At 39.9% G+C, this 19,639-nt stretch overlaps 1 protein-coding gene across 9 annotated transcripts in view; it reads right to left on the bottom strand.

The window, feature by feature from the left end:
• The window catches only part of TMEM131L (transmembrane 131 like), a 116,044-nt gene that overhangs the window by 9,093 nt on the left and 87,312 nt on the right, over nucleotides 1-19,639 (bottom strand). For all 9 annotated transcript variants that reach the window (XM_065596454.1, XM_065596456.1, XM_065596453.1 and 6 more), the window contains 7 exons: nucleotides 18,620-18,805; nucleotides 16,204-16,353; nucleotides 14,661-15,280; nucleotides 8,282-8,436; nucleotides 6,738-6,862; nucleotides 3,248-3,381; nucleotides 1,878-2,063 (listed from right to left, as the gene is read on the bottom strand). In XM_065596454.1, coding sequence (XP_065452526.1) covers nucleotides 1,878-2,063; nucleotides 3,248-3,381; nucleotides 6,738-6,862; nucleotides 8,282-8,436; nucleotides 14,661-15,280; nucleotides 16,204-16,353; nucleotides 18,620-18,805 — 1,556 coding nt within the window. The remainder of the gene's footprint in view (nucleotides 1-1,877; nucleotides 2,064-3,247; nucleotides 3,382-6,737; nucleotides 6,863-8,281; nucleotides 8,437-14,660; nucleotides 15,281-16,203; nucleotides 16,354-18,619; nucleotides 18,806-19,639) is intronic.

Here is a 19,639-nt window from a genome sequence, read left to right as displayed (position 1 = left end):
TGTGCGTGTGGGGGGAGTGAGGGCTCCAGCTGGGGGTGCTGTCTCTGGTTTGGGACTGGAGATAAGAGGTTTTGGGTGCAGGGGGGATTCTGGGCTGGGGCAGAGGGTTGGAGTTGCAGGAGAGGGTGAGGGCTCTGGGAGGGAGTTTGGGTGCGTAAGGGGGCTCCCGGCTGGAGCTGACCAGAGCTGCCTGGGTCCCTTTTCAACCAGGTGTTCCGGTAAAAAACCAGATGCCTGGCAACCCTATGAATACATAGAAAATTATTCCAGAGATAATTCATCTCATTAGGTCAGAGGCACAGCTAATCTTTCCTAACTCTGAAGCCAGGTTTGTTGATACGTTTTTGCTCAGACACTAAATTATATTTATATTATTCAAAATAGCATTTAGAGACATGAAACCAATTGTTCCATGTCACTAGAGAACATTCAATATAAACTACTTTAAATTCTGTTCATTATTAATACTGCAGCAAGCTACCTGTTAACACTACTAATGGTACTAAGGATTTTCACCGTTCTTTTTAATATGGCACAGCAACCAAGCATAATTGTGCCTTCTGGTGTTTGTGATGTGCTTTGGGCTTATTGCCATATACAAGTGCATGATTCTGGGGTATTCTCTGTAATTTTTTGAGCTGTCCATCCATGCCCTTTCTTAATTACCCACAAACAAAGATTCTTTTCACTTTTGCCACTTAAAGATGTAGGTCATATACAAGTTAAATAAGTTAATGGAGATATCCTATCTCCTAGAACTGGAAGGGACCTTGAAAGGTCATCGAGTCCAGCCCCCTGCCTTCACTAGCAGGACCAAGTACTGATTTCTGCCCCAGAACCCTAAGTTGCCCCCTCAAGGATTGAACTCACAACCCTGGGTTTAGCAGGCCAATGCTCAAACCACTGAGCTATCCCTCCCCTCCACATTATGTGTGTTATATTACAACACATAACATATACATTGTTCCACATGTAACAATAATCTAAAGGTAAGGACTGAATTAAAATGTGGACAGAGTTAGTAGCTCTCAGTTCTGCAGTCTTGCCAAAAGTGACTAATTGTACAGCTTCCTTAATTTCTGGTGTGGTACATTTTCAGTTTGCTTTCTTATCCGCATTTTCTCTTTCCCCTTTTGCTTTTACTGTTGATGGCTCTTTTTCTCTACTGTTGGGTATAGTATCATGGCAACCTGAGTCACTAATGCATTCACCCTAAGATATTCTTGAAAAATGATTACATGTTTTAGACACATTTAATAAGTAGGAGACCATTTTTCCCCATGAAGGAGCACAAAAGGCATACAAATTAACTGGAGGCAACTAGATGCCTTGACTAGAGTACTGGGGAGCACTGAATGAATTTTGAGGTTTTCTAATGTTTACAAGGAATTTTCTAATGCAACAAAGATCTCAGCTACTTCAGAGTGTGCACAGGTCAGATATTGGAGTCCTGGCTCATTTCTAACATACAATATTATAATGGTTATGGAACAACAAATACAGCAATTCTGCATCTTGGAGTCTTAACTCCAATGTTTGTTTTAGATTTCCTGAATAATAAACTCAGGTGAACCATGAGTGGATGAATACAAAACCCCTTTGTGTTATATATACACATGATGTACATTGTTTTATACAGGATGTGCACTTTCAAAACTGAATGCCAGCTTAAAAAAAAGTAGCTGGAAAAAAGATTTAGCAACTGGTAAAATACTTTCTGGTCCCTCACTCTGTAGAATGCTACCATGAAGACTCGATTCTATTAAGCCCTGGTATCTGGGTAGACTGCATAAGCTACACACACTCTCCTTGTAACTATCCAAAAAGAAGACCTAAACTCGGCATGTACTTGTGCGTACTCTATTTCCAACACTTACTTGACGGAAGAAAATGCCGGGTAGTAATCATGGGCTTTTTATCTCCATCTGAGCTGCTTGTGCTACTCCAGCTGCCCCAGCTACCACGACTGGCACGTACACTTCCTGAAGAACTTCCACAGTCCGAGCTTGAATCAGAGCAAAATTTTTCCAAACAATTCTTCTTAGACCGTTGATAAAAGCTTTCTGAAAAAAGTTGAAAAAAAAAAGAAAGAAAAGAAAGAATATTACATTTAAACTCAAAATTAAATATTTTTTTTTAAAATGTGTTATATTAATCCTTTAAACCTACTGGGCAGAAACAGGAAGTATTATTTACAGATAGCATCACTGGCATGTATGGCATTTTATGGGCATACAAGATGACAAAATCTCTACCCTGGAGGAGCTTATCATCTAAGTTACACCTATAACACAATGAGAAGTGACAACAAACCATGGCCTATAGGGGCTGAGACAGGAGTAAGAAATGGGAAGTGCATACTGCTCTTTACAATAAAATTTGTGCTGCTTAAACAGATACCTTATATAAAGACCCTGGGAACATGCACATTAAAAACAAAAACAAACCTAATAAATAACTCAATAGTAAACTATGGACTTTCCCCTCCTCCTCATCTTATCGAGAATAAGAACTACCACTATATAAACTCATTTATCTGCCTAACACTCCCCCTTCTCAAAAGCTGGGAAAAACAGATAGACTTTGAGGAAAGGTGAACAGGCCCTGGATCTGCGGACCAAGGCAGGAAACAAGATTCAAAGTTGATGGTTATTCACTGAAAATGCCCTACCTATACCCCACCTGAAGCTATTCTGGGGACTGTCACTTTAACTGATCTCAATTGTGATTATATCACACAAGGAGACAGTTGATAGGTAGGTATGTCCCAAATAGTTTAATGCAGTGTTGTTCCCAGGACATCAGAGACAAGGTGGGTGAGGTAATATATTTTATTGGACCAACTTCTGTTAGTGAGAGAGAGAAGCTTTCGAGCTTACACAGAGCTCTCTTTAGAAGTTGGTCCAATAAAAGATATTACCTCACCCACCTTGTCCCCCAAACAGTTTAAGGCATTACAGTTTCATGCTCTGACACGTCTTCTTACCTTGGCTAGGGAGTATTATGGATGAAATGCATTTAGCCCCTCAGAGAAGGAATACTTTTTGGAATTCCTTGGCATCTCAGCAACCATACTGACTGGCTCCCAGGGGAGCTACATATAGCCCTCATTGGCCAGGACGGTCACATTAAGGGGCCCATGAGAGCAAGGGAAATAAAAATCCCCAAGGGAAGTAATCAAAATATTGTGGTGTCAAAAAACTACACATTACCTTTTCCCAATGCAATCCCAATAATGATTACATACCTGTTTCTCCCTGTGTAGACAAGCTCCCAACTTTTTGATCTGTTTTACAAGTTTCCCTTATGCCAAAGTTAGTTCTTAGTTCAGGCCTTTCAAATTCCTTGCACATACGCTTCAACTCATTCTGTTCAGGAGCCCTGAAATAATCACAAACCAAATGTGTTTACATTTTAACGATCATTTTCCCCCTTCCAATTACTAAACATTTTATTAGCAACTCGGTCAAGCCAAGATCTTGAGCTGGGAACAGCCTCAAAACTCTCCTCAGGTTGGCTGGGACTGTGAGTGAGACAAAGGTGATAGATACCTTCAGAGCTCACACAGGACAGTGCGGGTGCAAGAATTGGCAGCATATTTCCAACAACTTGGGAGGTCACCAGAACCACCAGGTGCTTCTTTACAAACATTGTCACACCTTCCTGTCACTGCCCCCTACCTGTGAAGCACAAAGTGATCCACAAAGCCATTACCCTCTCCTCCAAGTTGTTCCTCAAAACACACTTCTCCTCTGATGCCTACAAGAAAGTATAGGTTGGGAGACAGTCTGGGATACTGAAGTATTGTCACCCTTTTTTAATATATAAAAATTGTATATCTTCCAAACAATCTCTCAAATTCTCTATATTGTTTGCCTTCCTAGACTCCAATCTTGCAATCAAATCCACTGAAATCGAAGTACCGTATATACTCGTTCATAAGCCGAATATTTTTGGTAAAAAAGTGATGCATCAAAGAGCGGGGGTCGCTTTATAAACTGGTCTACACCAAAATTTGATGATTTTAAACTCTTTGGAATCATTGAATTGAATATCTAATACACTGTCGTTTTGTTTACCTGGAGTGTCTGCAGGCACGGAGCCCCTCAGCTCCCTGTGGCCGCGGTTCACCATTCCCAGCCAATGGGCGCGCCACTTTCCGCAGCTCCCACTGGCTGGGAACGGCAAACCGCGGCCACTGGGAGCTGAGGGGCTCCATGCCTGCAGATACTCCAGGTAAACAAAGTGTCCCGACCCGCCAGCGGCTGGGAGCCAAAGTTTTCCAACCCCTGAAATATAGGGTCAGCTTATGAAAGGATCATACAGGCTTTGCTATTTTTACTTATCCATCTTGTGGGGGTCGGCTTATAAATGAACAGACTAATGAACGAGTATATACGGTATTTCTGCAGAGCTGTAGAGTCTGCCCAGGGGGATCTGACTGCAGGATCAGGGTCTAAAATTGTTAGTTCCTTGTGAAAAGGATCTAGATTTCCAGCGCACCCTAAACCCGATTTGGGCTCCTGAACACTAACACAATAAATAATCATCAAAATAATAAGCAGAAGAAAACCCACAACTGATTCAGGAAATATTAATCTCTTTTCAATTCTTAGCTAGTAGGAGCCAACATTTCTTGATCTAATACATCATCAGTCAGATCCATGTTAAGAGAAGCCCAAAGCCAATCAAGTGGCAGGGCTGAATGCAGAATAGAAACACCAAAAATTTTTTTATCTTTAGCATTGTGTATTTCAGGACTAGTTTGGCTAATATTGGAAATGACAAAAATTTGAGTTCTTATTTCTATGGAGAGTAGATGGCCACATTTTAATGCCTAGACAGCAATGATTGTTGAAAGGAACATAAATGAACCAGTAAGAGAAATAACAGACAAACATTTCCCTTCCATTTTTGTCTGTCTTATCTACACAGACCCTGATCCTGTGCTGAATTCTATGTATTATGAGTAGATTGGGATATGCAGGATTATCACAATGGTCCCTTGTGTTCTGACTTTATCTAGTTACACTACTTAGAGACTGTTAAAGTCTATATAAATCCTTTCAGGATTGTGGCCTTAAATCTAAGCTGTTTGGGGGAGGCACTTTCTCTTATTGTATGTTTGTACATTGCCTTGCACAATGGGGCCCTGATTCCAGATGGCATCTTTAGAGTGACTGTAATACAAATAATTTAATAATGATAAATAACAACATAAAATAATAGGAAACTCTTACAATTAATTGACTCTTAGAAGTTATTGAAGTAAACTTATAAAAAAGTTTTAAAAATATTTCTCAGTATCTTTTCATATTGCTGCCTAATATTCCGATCTAACCTTGCTTTAAACTTACCTAGGGTTACCATATTTAACAAATAAAAAAAGAGGGCCCTCCACGGGGCCCTGGCCCCGCCCATTTCCCACCCCCAGCCCTGCCCAACTCCGCCCCTTCCCCGCCCCCTCCTCCCTCCCACTCCCAGCAACGCGAAAAGGGCTGCCCGAGTGCTACCGGCTTCACGGTTTGCCGGGCAGCCCCCAGACCCTGCGCCCCCGGCCAGCGCTTCCCCAGCGCAGCTGGAGCCCGGGAGGGGAAGCGCCCAGCCGGGGGCGCAGGGTCTGGAGGCTGCCCGGCAAACCGTGAAGCCGGTAGCGCTCGGGCTTCGGGCAGCCCCCTTGCCTCCGGACCCTGCGCCGCCGGAGCCCGGGAGGGGAAGTGCCCGGCCGGCGGCTGGGGTCCGGAGGCAAGGGGGCTGCCCAAAGCCCATAGAGCTCGGGCAGCTCGGCTCTTAAACAGAGCCGAAGAGTCAGGGGAGGAGCAGAGCAGCCGCGGGAGGGGAAGTGCCAGGCCGGCATTTTCCCGGACATGTTCGGCTTTTTGGCAATTCCCCCCGGACGGGGGTTTGATTGCCGAAAAGCCGGACATGTCCGGGAAAAAACGGACGTATGGTAACCCTAACTTACCACAATACTTGGCTACAAGTCACAAAAGTCATGTAGTCAGAATGCCCCAGGTATCCCAGACTTCCTCTTTCAAACTTTAATTTTTAAATCACTACACTTCATCGGGGAAATGCTGGCTTCTTTATAAAAACAACCTTCTCTTCCTCTTTATACTATATTAGAAGATAAAATTGCTTCAAACTATTAAGAGATGATCTGATTCCCATGAAGATGGAATCATTTCAAAAGATTTTTCTTTGCTGCAGACAATACATACGGATTTTATCCACTCGAAATAGAGTGGAAAGGAAACTAACCATCTAAGTTTTAAAGCAGGCAAATTTCCAGTCTATAAGGAGAACCAATTAAATATTGACCAGGATGTAAATTCAAACCCTCACGTTTCTCCATTGCTTCTTAGTTTAAAGTCTGTCTACACAGGTGTAACGTATTTTGCAAAGAGATCCATCCAGGTGACCCTTTGCAACCATGACAGGTCCCATTGTAATCAACAGGACTCCTTACAGATCGCTTTGCAGAATGGGGTGTGTACGTATACACACATATTTGTGTATGTACATGGACACGTGGCCACACACCCATTTTCCTGTGCAATATAGTATAGTATGTATTAATATGACAGTTTTAGCCTTGACTTATATTATACCATACAATAACCTGCATACTGTATTATACAAAACCTAAAGAGAGACTAAAAACGCAGAAATGAAAGCATTTTCAGTTTCAACAAGGTGTAATAAAACTTGTGATTGTCCAAGGATGCAGCACACACCTTGGAGATATATTAACATTCTTTTTCTTGTTTTTTCTAGATGTTCTATTTCTATTCCAACTTATATTTGATAAATTGCCTTCTCTTTTCTCCTGAGATCTCTTCTTCCTGTAAGCCTCTTCTTGCTGAAAAGGTAAAAACATGAACTAGTGAGATGTCTATTATCAATGAAGTAACCTTGGTAAATTCAGGTCAGTGGTTTTATCTAGGCAAAGTACATTCACAAAATGACTCTTTTAGAATTACTGGAAGATTTAGTGCCACTTTCCAAGATCACCACTTAATCTACCTACCCAAGATTCAGACCTTCATATCACCTGTAAATGTTGAGAGAGAAAAGTTTCTGAATCTCCAATGTGCTAGCATTTCCCCCCTTTCCTTCCCTGCCCCTGAGCAAAGTTGGGAGTGCAGAGGACGACAGGGGAAATGATATATACAATTCTTAATGGACTAAAAACTAGAAACATCTCCTTGATTTGTGATCAGCTTGTGGGAGAGTTCAGCAGCAATAAATTCTCTCTTCCCTCAGCTATTGGTGGTGTTCCCTTTGTTTATCTGAAATACTACTGAAGAAATAATGGGGATAAGTAAAACAGAAAATATTAGGAAATTTAAGTTTTAATTTATATTGGACTTAAAACAAAATAGACCACCCCCAGAAACACATGAAAAGCCGCAGAACATGGCCAAAAGCCACTTATAACCGCATTAACATTTTCTCAAAACAAGAGTAGGATCCAGCAAATGTTTTCAATATGTGCTCCAGAAGTACAACATGTAATTTATTATTAAAGCTTTTCATGAAGGCATTAGATAGAGCAGGGGGCAGAATCAGAAAGGTTCTATCAGTGAATTTAGGAAGCCACTTAAACTCTCTGTAATGTAAATACAATACTTGTAAAGCTCTTGAAATCTTTGAACAGAAGATGCTATCTTGTAGGTTCCTGGTGATTATTACTATTTAACAATTTGTGTAAATGAATTCATCTTTTGTCATGCTCAAATTCAGTTCCTGGCACAGAGGTTAGAGTCATAGGTTCCAAGGCCAGAAGGGAACATTGGGATCATCTAGTTGGACCTCGTGTATAACAGGCCATAGAACTTCCCCAAAATAACCAGAGTGAAAGGGGGAAGGATGATCCTTGTTTGCAAGATAGCTCTCCAACAAGGGTTGGAGGAGGGAGCTCCCGCAACACACTGCTGACAATGTTGCTGACACTTGGTGTTAGATTTAAGTCAGACTGTGTAAGTGTGTGCTTGTGCCTGCACTAATATTAATTGCATGGAAACAAATGTGTTTGTGATATAGCCCACATTACATATAAAGCCTACTTGGGAACTTCACCAAAACATCTTTTATCACTTTATAATCCAGTTTTAATACATAAAACTAGGACACAGAGAGTATCACAACCTGGGGGTTCTACTCATTCATCAGATGATCAGTATGTGATTTTAGGATTTATTCTTTACAGAATGTTTCTCTCTCTCTTTTAGTTTAGGCATTTTAAATATGAAATGGAGAAGGATCATATAATACAAACCTCAACTGAAGCAAGTTCCTGTTTTCCACAGCATGGTGTATCCTCCTTAGGGCCTTTACTAATCTTTTTCTCAGTGGAAGGCTTTGTGTTAATCTGCTTTTTCAAAGTCTCACAGTTTTCTATTTCATTCCTGAGAGGCACTTGCTGGTTATTCCCTGGAGTGAAACAATACAAATAGTGTAACTTTGGGAAGACCATGAGGCTCCCATTCCCTTCCCCGGTCACTCCACCTTGACCAACATTTTCAAACTTGGATGCTTCGCAAAACACTATGATTATCAATCATTTTGTTTTGCTGCTTATCCCAAAAAACCAAAAATCCAAAAGTTAACATTGCTGTGTAACACTTCTAAAACCAACTGCAAGAGGCAGTTTTATATATAGCAGTACTAATATACACTTCTCCTATATACCCACCCTGTTATAATCACCCTACGTCAGTTGGTTCTTTAGTCCCTATGTACAGTTAGGACCACGCTGGGGGCACACTCAGCTAAAACTCTCAACCAGGCTCTCATCATCTTACATCTCAATTGCTACAACATCCTTTTCTCTGGCTTTAATAAATGCAATCTAGCCTCATCATATTTATTCAGAATGCTGCTGCAAACATCATTCTTAGTCCTCTTTTTACATCCCTCCACTGGCTCCCTTTTCTCTAGCACATCAAACATAAGCTACTTGTTTTACTTTCAAGACTCTTCGTGGCCTATCCCCACCCAATCTACCATCTCTCATTCACCATTGAGATGTCAGCTTCCACCGCCCATTGCCCCATCAGGCCAGCCTCCATAGACAACCTATTTACATTTTCAAACAAGCACATTGGTGCTTTCTCCCTTGCTGCCCCCTCCCCACAAACACCCACAAAGCTAACATCTTGTCTACATGGGGAGTTACTCTGGAAAGGCTATGACTGATTAGCTCCATTTGTGGATGCTCTTATTCTAGAATGAGAATGCCTTATTCCAAATTATCTTAATCCATTTCTAACCTGGATTAAGACAGTTCAGAATAATGCACTCTCATTCTGGAATAAGAGCGTCCACACATGGAGTTAATCTGAAATAGTAAATCTGCTTTAAATTCACATTCTGCCTTATTCCAGATTAACTTTCATATGTAGACAAGCCCTTATTCACTATCTTCCTTCAAAACCCTCCTTAAAACTCCCTCTGCTGTGATGCCTACAAAAAACTTGTCCATGGTTAGGCTGCTAGTGGGCCGAGATCACAGCCCATCATGCTGCCAATGTTGCCATTGCTTCCTTATGCTCCCGTCTATTTGTTGTTATCCGTATGTTGTACCATACATAGATTGTAAGCTTTTTGAGATAGGGATCGTCTTTTGTTCTGTGTTTGTACAGCAGCTAGCACAATGGGATTCTGGGTCATGACTGGGGTTCCTAGGTGATATGGCAATACAAATAGCAAATAATAAAAACAACAGCTACAAGGATGCACTTGGGCAAGGATTTTTGGTTGTGGAACTCTCACCTAGAAGTTAGCCAAGTTTCCCTCTCTGGCTGCTTTTAGGTAACTTAAGGTCCATTTATTCTGTTTGACCTATCATCAGGCTGGGTGGATCTTTTATTTTTAATGTTAGCGTTCTGCACTGATATTATTGTACAATATTTAACTGCATTATAAATGCACTGAATTCTTCAGCTGCAAAATATTAAGAAATACAGACATTTGAGATTACCCTGCAACCTAATGACAAGGTTTTTGGCTGCACTGCACATGGCACGCATAAGGAACAGGAGTACTAAGGTCATGACTATACCACAGATCAAACCGCAGTGCTGATCTTTGGTGGGAAGGGTACGCCTGTCCCAATCTCATTCTTCTGTGCTCCTTATTAGCCAGTTTACTAGTAGTGCCTGCAGCCTCTGAGGAAGTTAACCCTCCCTCCTCTGTGAATGGCAGCATCACAGTGGCAGTGGCATGGATGAACATGGAGTGGATAGGGAAGAGTGAAGAACCATCACAAAACAAAGCAATGAGCAAGATCAGAGACCAGAGCTAAAAAAACATGTTACTAGTCTTCTAAAAAATGTGTCACTGCTTTCCAAGATGTAACACACGGAGTAAAGTGTTTCCTGAAGAATTCCTGGTGCCACAAATATTCTCTATAATTAACAGTTATTCATGTTTCATATTGGTATGATTCAGATTTAATTTATAGTCCCAAACCATCTACAAATTAAACCACAGAACTTTAGACAGCCAGCAAACCCAGAAAATGCCAGGAGTCAAGAAATAATTGAGACAACGCTTGTTTGTTTCATTGTTTGCTCATTTTGTTCTTAAAATTTTGATAATTAAGCAATCATGAGAACTCTGGAAATGTTCTATGAAGGAGTTATATTCCAAACAGCAGATTTTAAAAGACTCAGAGCTGGTAAGTAAGAAAGAAAATCTGGGAAGAAAATCTAATGGAAAAAGGAGTTCCGGAGAGAAGTTTCTCAAAGAAACAATATTAAAGGTGCAACAGCTGACTATCCCAATGTGAAGGAAAGATAGGATCAATAGTAGAAGTCCAATATGGCTCCATCAGGAGCTCTTTCATGACCATAAAATCAAAAAGGAATTCTACAAAAATACAAATTGCTAAGGCTGAATACAAAACAATAGCACAAGCATGTAGGGACAAAATGAGAAAGACCAAGGGACAAAATAAGTTACATCTAGCAAGGGACATGAAAGGAAATAAGTTCTATAAATATACAAGAGAAAGACAAAGGGAAATGTAGGTCCTCTACTTAGTGGGGAAGGAGAGCTAATAATGGGTGACATCAAGAAGGCTGCGGTGCTTAATGCCTGTTTTGCTTCATTATTCACTAAAAAGGTAAACTGTGACCAGATATAATTAATATTAACAACATGCGGGAAGGAACACAAACCAAAATAAGGAAAGAACAAGTTAAAGGATATTTAGATAAGTTAGATATATATTCAAGTCAGCAGGGCCTGATGAAATTCATCCTAAGGTACTTAAGGCAACTTGTTGAAGCAATCTCAGAAGTATCGGCAATTATCTTTGAGGACTCATGGTGGATGGGTGTAGTCCCAGCGGACTAGAGAAGAGCAAACATAGCACCTATCTTTATAAAGGGAAAGAAGGAGGACTCGGGGAAATTACAGATCAGTCAGCCTAACTTTGATAACTGGAAAGATACTGGAACAAATTGTCAAACAACCAATTTGTAAGTACCTTGTTCTCAACCTATTTATCATTGTGGGCTGCACATGCAGCCCACAATGTGTTACCTGGGCCACGGCTCTCCTCCCCCCAACCCCTTCCAAAGACCTCTACGCCCAGTGCCTCCCGCCCAGAGACCAACTCCACAGAGTGGGGCCAGGAATGGAGCCCTGAGCTGGGTAGTAGGGCAGCCAGGCAGCAGCCTGAACCCTGACCCTGCGGGGTTGGCCTGACCCTGACCCCTGCCACGCGGGGCTGGGTGGCTGCCCTGGACCCCAGTTGTGCAGAACCAGCTGGCAGCCCTGACCCCAGAACCCCGCCACGCTGGGCAGCCGGGAACCCAGACCCAGCTGCACACCCAGGCAGTCTTCAGCACACAGCTGGGCTGCAGCTGTGTGCTAATTGGGCTGCATGTGGCTGGAGGGTTGAGAATGGCTGACCTAGAAGATAATAGGGCTATTAGTAATAACCAACATGGATTTGCCAATAACAAATCATGCCAAACCAACCTAATTTCTTTCTTTGATGGGGTTTCTGGCCTCATAGATGGGGGTAAAACTGTAGACATGATATATCTTTATTTCAGTAAGGCTTTTGACAATCTCATTTGACATTCTCATAAGCAAACTAGGGAAATGTGGTCTAGATGAAATTACTATAAGGTGGGTGCACAACTGGTTGAAAGACCATATTCAAAGAGTAGTTATCAATGCTTCGCTCGGGGTGTGTATCTAGTGGAGTCCCATAGGCGTCAGTCCAATACCATTCAATTATTTTCATTAATGACTTGTAAAAAGCAACAGAGTCCTGTGGCACCTTTAAGACTGTGGGTGAATGCCCAGTTCGTCGGATGCATGCACGAAAGCTTATGCTCCAATACATCTGTTAGTCTTAAAGGTGCCACAGGACTCTCTGTTGCTTTTTACAGATCCAGACTAACACGGCTACCCCTCTGATTAAGGACTTGGACAATGGAGTGGAGAGTGTGCTTATAAAATCTGTAGATGACACCAAGCTGGCATAGCTAGCACTTTGGAGGACAGCATTAGAATTCAATACAACCTTGGAGAATTGGTCAAATCAACAAGAAGAAATTCAAGAAAGACAAGTGCAAAGTACCTCTTTAGGAAAACAAATCAAATACACAACTAATAAATGGGGAATAAATGGCTAGGCAGCCGTACTGCTGAAAAGGTTCTGGGGGTTATAGTGGACCACAAATTGAATATGAGCCACCAATGTGATGCTGTTGCATAAAAGACTAATATCATTCTGGAGTGGATTAACCGGAGTGTCATATGCAAGACATAGGAGGTGACTTGTCTTGCTCTACTTAGCACTGTTGAAGTCTCAGCTGGAATACTGTGTCCAGTTCTGGGCACCACATTTCAGGAAAGATGTGGACAAATTGGAGAGAGTCCACAGGAGAGCATCAAAAATGACAGAAGGTTTAAACAACCTGACTTATAAGGAAAGGTTAAAAAAACTGGGAATGTTTAGTCTTGAGAAAAGATGACTGAGTGGGAACTTGATAACAATCATCAGATAACTTAAGGGCTGTTACAAAGAAGACTTATCAATTGTTCTCTATGTCCAGTGAAGGTAGGACAAGGCAGCAAGGGAGAATGAGGTTAGATATTAGGAAAAACTTTCAAATTATCAGGATAGTTAAGCTTCCAAGGAAGATTGTGGAATCCCCATCATTGGAGGATTTTAAGAACAGGTTAAGACAAACATCTGTCAGTGATGGTCTGGTATACTTGGTCCTGCCTCAATGCAGGGGGCCGGACGAGATGATCTCTCGAGGTCCCTTCCAGCCCTACATTTATGTGATTCTCTATTTTGTCATACTAAAAATGACTCTATAAATAATCATTTATTTTTGTTAAGAATGCAATGCCATTTACAATAGGAAGCAGCTTGGTTTAGGTATAATGCATGATCTCTCTGAACTGTAACTGAAGATATTTTCCCATGTATTTGATTATGTTTAAAAGTGTAATCAATGTTTTTAAATTTTATTTAGCAGCTTTGAAAATATAAAGTAGGTGAATAACAACACTGTACTTCTAGAGAATCTGAAGAATTTCAAAGCACTTTATAAATATTAATTAAATTAGTTTGTCAACATGTCTGAGATGAGTAAGCAGTAGTACTGTAAATCCATTTAACAGATGAGGGAATACTCAGCGTAACTGACTGGCTCAGGGTCAAATAGTTAGTCTGTGGCAGAGCCAGGAACAGAACCCAGATCTCCTTATTCTCAATCCAATAAAAACGGACTTATCAACGGAATATTTGGGATTCAATCAATGGATTTGCTTTTCCCACATTCTCAGTGAAAACACATGTCCACAAGAAATATTCCTTTGACTTCCTAACCAACATTTCTCCTAAGTGTTCTTGTGCCTCTTCCCCAAGGCTAGTCTCTCAATTTAAAGTCATGACCTAAACATCTCTTGAGTCTCTGATAGAAATGGCAACTTGTGAATTCCTAATAATGTGAGAACTTCCAAATACCCTGGTGGCAGCTTCTGGCCCTTTTAGGTTACAATATTATTACAAAAGCCAGATACCTAACTTTCAGAAGTGCTAAGCACAACTCCAAATGAAGTCAGTGGGAACGCTAGCAAGTCAGCAATCAGACCCCAGATTTTCAGTGGGCCTAAATAGTAAACAGGTACAGTTACATTTCCCAGAGTTTAACTTTTTTTTTTTAGATTTAAATAATTTCAATATCTGACCAAGGACAAATTGTATTTTAATCATAACTTTGATGAAAATATGTTTGTCTCTTAACATTGTTTTAACCTTTATAAATATTATGGTGTGAACTTATGCACCGAAGCAACTGTGAAGTCCTAAAACTTTATTATATCCATATTATATGAAACTTGCTTTCAGTTTCAAATTTTCAGAAATACCCTTGAAGTTGCATCTTAGCCGCAGTTTTGATTTACAACACAAAGGAATTTTTCTGGCCAGATCCTCTTTCTTGCAAATCTGCATAAACGTATCAAAATCAAGAGGCATGAGTAAAATATCCTCACACAAAGGGTGAAATCCTATCCCCATTGAAGTGAAGGAATGTTTTGCCATTGACTTCAATGGGGCCAAGATTGTCACCCAAGAAGTCCAATAATTTCAAAATGAATTCTATAAATGGAAAGATTACCATTATTTTTCCTGGAAATGTCTTGCAATTCTGGCTGTTGCTGAGGTGAATTTGACAAGTGACTTTCGGGTAGCTTCTTAGATGTCTTCAGAGGACAGAACTCCTGTTCTTTGAGCTCAGTTATATTTTCTGAAGTTGTAAGGTTAGTTTCCTTAGGAAACACACATGCTTGAAGATCCTCCTTCAAATCACACTCTGAAGAAGTACTTTCCGTGAGAACTGTATTTTTTAGTGCACTTTCTTCTTTATCCAGAAAGTTTCCTGGAAGAGTTAAATTCTTCTGCATGTTTACATTTATGCCATTTGCATATTTTAAGTGTAGCCAGTTCTCACTAACAATGTCAGTGCAAATGTCCTCTTTTGGTGCTGAGATTTGGTTCTCTACAGTCTGATTCTGCTTTTCATCAGTAGTTGTAATGCCACTGCCAGTTACTGTGTTTGTTTTTTGTTTACTGTAGTAAACAGAACATTTATGTTTCTTCTGAGAGTGGCTATAGGTTGCTGGACTTCTCTTTGCAGCATTCTGGCTTCGGCTGGATGGAGTGCCTACAGAAAGGAAGCCTTTTCCTTTGCCTTTATCAGAGGTGCCACAGGAATCCATAAAGGTCTTGCAGCTGCCCCTGGAAATGAAATAAAGAAATTTTAAGTTTTTTTTTAAATATATGTAAAACCATCATTAAATTATATCTTTTAAAAAAGTATTCAATGAGAGGCAGCGAGAAATATTAATGAAACATAAGAACTGGATTTCAACCTTCTTTCGGTATAAAACTCAGGAAGGGGCAATTTACCCGAAGCTATCTTCTGTCTTAACAGAAGTGAGTGCTCACAGTGTAAAGATTTCACTTAATGGCTATGGGTTAAATTCTCATCCAAGTTGCATACATGGCTCCTACTGTCTTCAAAGGCACCCACAAATGTGTTTCCAAGCCCGAGGTATGTGCATCTTGTTTGGCCGCACAGGGATTTGCATTTTTAATTACATCTAGATGTCAATAATATCAATGATCCCTACACAAAGGCTCTGGGCACCCGGATATTTAATTAAATGTTACAATTTCACTGTGATTTAAGCATGAGTTTAAGTGCTTTGACCAACTCCAATACATGTTCAAATGCTTGACTGAATTAGAACCTAGGTTCAGAGATTAAGATTTGATGGCCTACAAAGTGCTTTCCATTTCTAACTTCTGTGACTGTTATATATGTACATGTAATTCCCATCACACAGTACCAGTACCACGGCAGCTATGTAGTGTGTTTACATTACCCACCTTACATTTCATTATCTAGGTATTACTAGCAATACACAAGATTAGTTATTCTGAGTTTTGTTCATCTGTCATCTGTACAGATTAAAACACCAGAGTGCACCTGATTATGTCAGAATGCTGAAAACTCACTGAAACGAAGAAGTTTCTTGGAACAGTATCTTCCTAAAGAAGTTCACAGTAATATCATAGTACAAAGATTTAGAAAAGGCTATTCTATGTTAAACAGAGTGCAAATGAGAGCACTTCAGAAGAAGAAGAAGAATTTTTACTTGTAGGAATCGGAGCTGATTATATCCACAGGATTGCTGTTTTGCTGTGATGAAGAATTGGGATTTGGTCTCTGCCTTGATTTCATGAATTCTGCTAAAATGTACTGTGCTTGTTGGAAGGCTATTAGAATCACACCCAATAGGGACAAACTGCAAAAGAAAACAACAGGTTTCACTACATGCATGTCTCTAGACAAATGAACAAAAACAGACCAATTCCATAGCGAGAATTGTTTTTCAGACTAGGTGCTGGTAAATTCCAAACACTAAGATACCTAACATTAAATTGGAGGAATGGGGTATGGTACAAACAAACAGTTTCTAGAAGTAAAAATTATTACTGTTTTATTTTTAAGTTCCTGGAAGCTATGATTATTTTCTGGCAAAATAATTGAACTATTAGTTTTACAACAAAAACAAAAATCAAACCTAAAAAAACAAGATAATTTGAAGATTGAAGCTAAACTGAGGACAGACATATTTCATTTTGCTTAGATATAGCAGAGATCTCAAAACAATGCAAGCTGAATAGGGCATATTGTAATAAACAATGTACTTCACATATATGGGATATGTACATGTATTTGCAGGAAGACAGACTGGATGATCCATTAGATCCCCTCTCACTCAAACTTCAATGATTCTGTGATGTTATTATTTCTTAGGCACTAATAATGCACTCACTGCTACACAAATATAAACACAGTCACTCCCCTAAGCAACTAACAAGCTAAACTATAGACACCAAGAAGACAAATTGCACTGGAGGCCCCAGAGGGGAAAATAAACAACAACAAAAAAACCTCTCTCTTTTTTTTTTTTTTTAAATATTCTCATCCTTTCTAGAGAGGATGCTAACATATAATTTACTAGAAATATCAACCTTCATTCTTCGGGGGTCAATGTTTGAAGTCATAAAGGATTTTTTCTGTACAGTATATTATAGCACGGGTGAATTATGGGTAATTTCTTTTGCTTCCTCCAGAAGTAGTCTATATACTATCATCAGGAAGCCAAATATGTAAACTAATGGGAAATGGCTTTATTCCTATGTTCCTGCAGCATCTGTTAATCAGGCTTTTTCACAAAATACTTTTAGTTTGTATTCAATGCAAACAGAATTATTTTGGATTTCCAGGCCACAGAATAAGCATGCACTGACATGTTATAGTATTACCATGACATTTACATTCACATCCTATCAATTCTGAAAACTAAGAGTGAAACTATTAGGATTTAAAGATTTGTATGAAAATGGCACCAGAAATCATCTACATTGAGAACAGTTTCTCAGTTACATTATACAATCTAAAAGGTAGAATAGCGTGTGTATGTGAACGAACACACACACACACACACACACATATTACAGACCCAGAACCTCATCTGTTGTAAATTGGCATATGTCTACTCACTTCAACAGAGGTAAGCCAATTTACATCCGCTGAGAATCTGAGACACAAAATTAGCTAATGCACATATGCTGAGATACCTTTCCACCATAGCCTCTTCAACAAAAAAAACACATTAAACAAGAGTATGTTAAAAGAGGGTCTGTTTATTTGTTTTAAACAATGTCACTAAAACTGATGTAAACCTACCAGAAATGCTCAGGGTAGATTATATGTCCATTCAGTTCCTTTTGGGCTGCTCAGATAGTGACAGAAACCACCCACATCTACTGCTGGGGATTTCCATGGCACGGAGGAGAGCTCAGTGGTATAAAGTCACTCCTGGGGCCAGGGGTGCTGGAAGAATTTGTATAGTGGGGGTGGTGAGAGCCATTGAACCAAACTGTAAACCCTGAATAGGATGGAAGCCACTTCAAGCCAGGGAGTGCGGCAGCAGCCTCCCCGCATCCCTAGTTCCAGCACCTATGCCTGGGGCATAAACGAGGCAGGAAGGGGAAATGGCTAATGCTTACTCTGCTCTAACTATCCCCAGGTGACATATGGGCCCACAGGGCTCATATTCACCTGGCACAAGTTAGAACACTTGGATGCAACAGAGAATCTGTCCATAAAATGTATGACTTTACTAATAGCTTAAACAACTTTTATTTGCATCCATGCTAACCATCTATAGTTATCTAATAAAACACTGCCATAGGTGTGCATGGCACTTTCCAGGCAGCAGAAGACATGTTCTTTGCCCAAGAAACTTAAACTTATTATAAGTCCAATCCTGCAAAGTTCTGAGCATCCTCTATGTTCAGTACCTAGGTCTTTGAAGGATTAGACCCTAATTATACACCACGACATTACGCATTTCTCTAAAACTGACATTTTATATAAAGGTGGCAGCTGCTGACATGCAACTCAAAGAACCGAAAGCAACTATAAATCTTTGATAAATTGATTTTATTTTATTTTGAATTTGGATGAGGAGTGCAAGGTGCAAGAAGCAAGTATATTACCTAACAAAGAGAACTGTGAGCCTCCAGAAAGACTCTTCCCAGCTAGGTCCTGGCACCACATCTGCACACAAGGGTAACAAATGGTGAGGAAGGGTCACGTTGAGTGTGAAGTGGAACTCTACATCAGCAGCAGTCACCAAAGTAAGCTCACGGATTACCCACGAAGAAGTAAAATCAGGGGTAAACCTGTCAGCAAAATAAATGAGGCCAGTGTTATTTTTCTATAGTAAGATTTAGTTTTATTAAGATGTCATTGATTTAAAAATACTACACAGTTATCATAAACAGCTTCTACTTTTCTAAGCAATGACAGCTGCTTGCTTCAAGATTGCCTCCTGCTGACCAGTTCATGCAGTGATGTTATCATCTACCTAAGAGAAGCACTTGCCTGCCTGCTTTACAACTGTAATTGTGTTGGCATTCTCTGTGTGATACACTATAAGGTATTATTTAATTTTGATGTTTCCTCCTGGAAAAGGAGAATGGATAATCAACAAATACTAAATGAAATTCTTTGTACAGTGCTAAAATGTACAGACCTTTTCAAACAGTTGAGAGTGCACTGTATTTGCTCTATGTACAAGCACAATCACTGCATTACAATCATGCCCCTTTTTCCTTGTGGTTAAAATCTTGAGTTATACTTGCATGGACATTAGAAACAATACTTAAAATATGTATTGGTAGAAGCACCTGACTAGCTGGTACTAATGACTGTGATATGCATAGAAAATCAGCAAACAAATGATAAAACAATGAAAAAAAAAAGCAAATATATGTTGCTCATTTGTCCTGTTCAACCGTTCAACTTTAATTTATTAATACTTCATAATGTAGTAATAAAAATACCGTAGTATGCTTTGTAAAAATTTTTTTACTAATATGAGACTTTACTATAGTACTTGCTTTTAACGTAACATGAACGGAAAAGAGGAGAGCTTTATATGTTTATTCAAAACAGACTGAGCTTCTTCTGTGAACTAATGAGGTGAGGTTCTTCTGCAATTTCAAATTCACACT

This window comes from Chrysemys picta, chromosome 5, assembly GCF_011386835.1.
Source record: "Chrysemys picta bellii isolate R12L10 chromosome 5, ASM1138683v2, whole genome shotgun sequence".
Classification (NCBI taxonomy): domain Eukaryota; kingdom Metazoa; phylum Chordata; order Testudines; family Emydidae; genus Chrysemys; species Chrysemys picta.
Note: the sequence above shows the minus strand (reverse complement) of the source record. Positions and strands in the feature narration are given on the sequence as shown.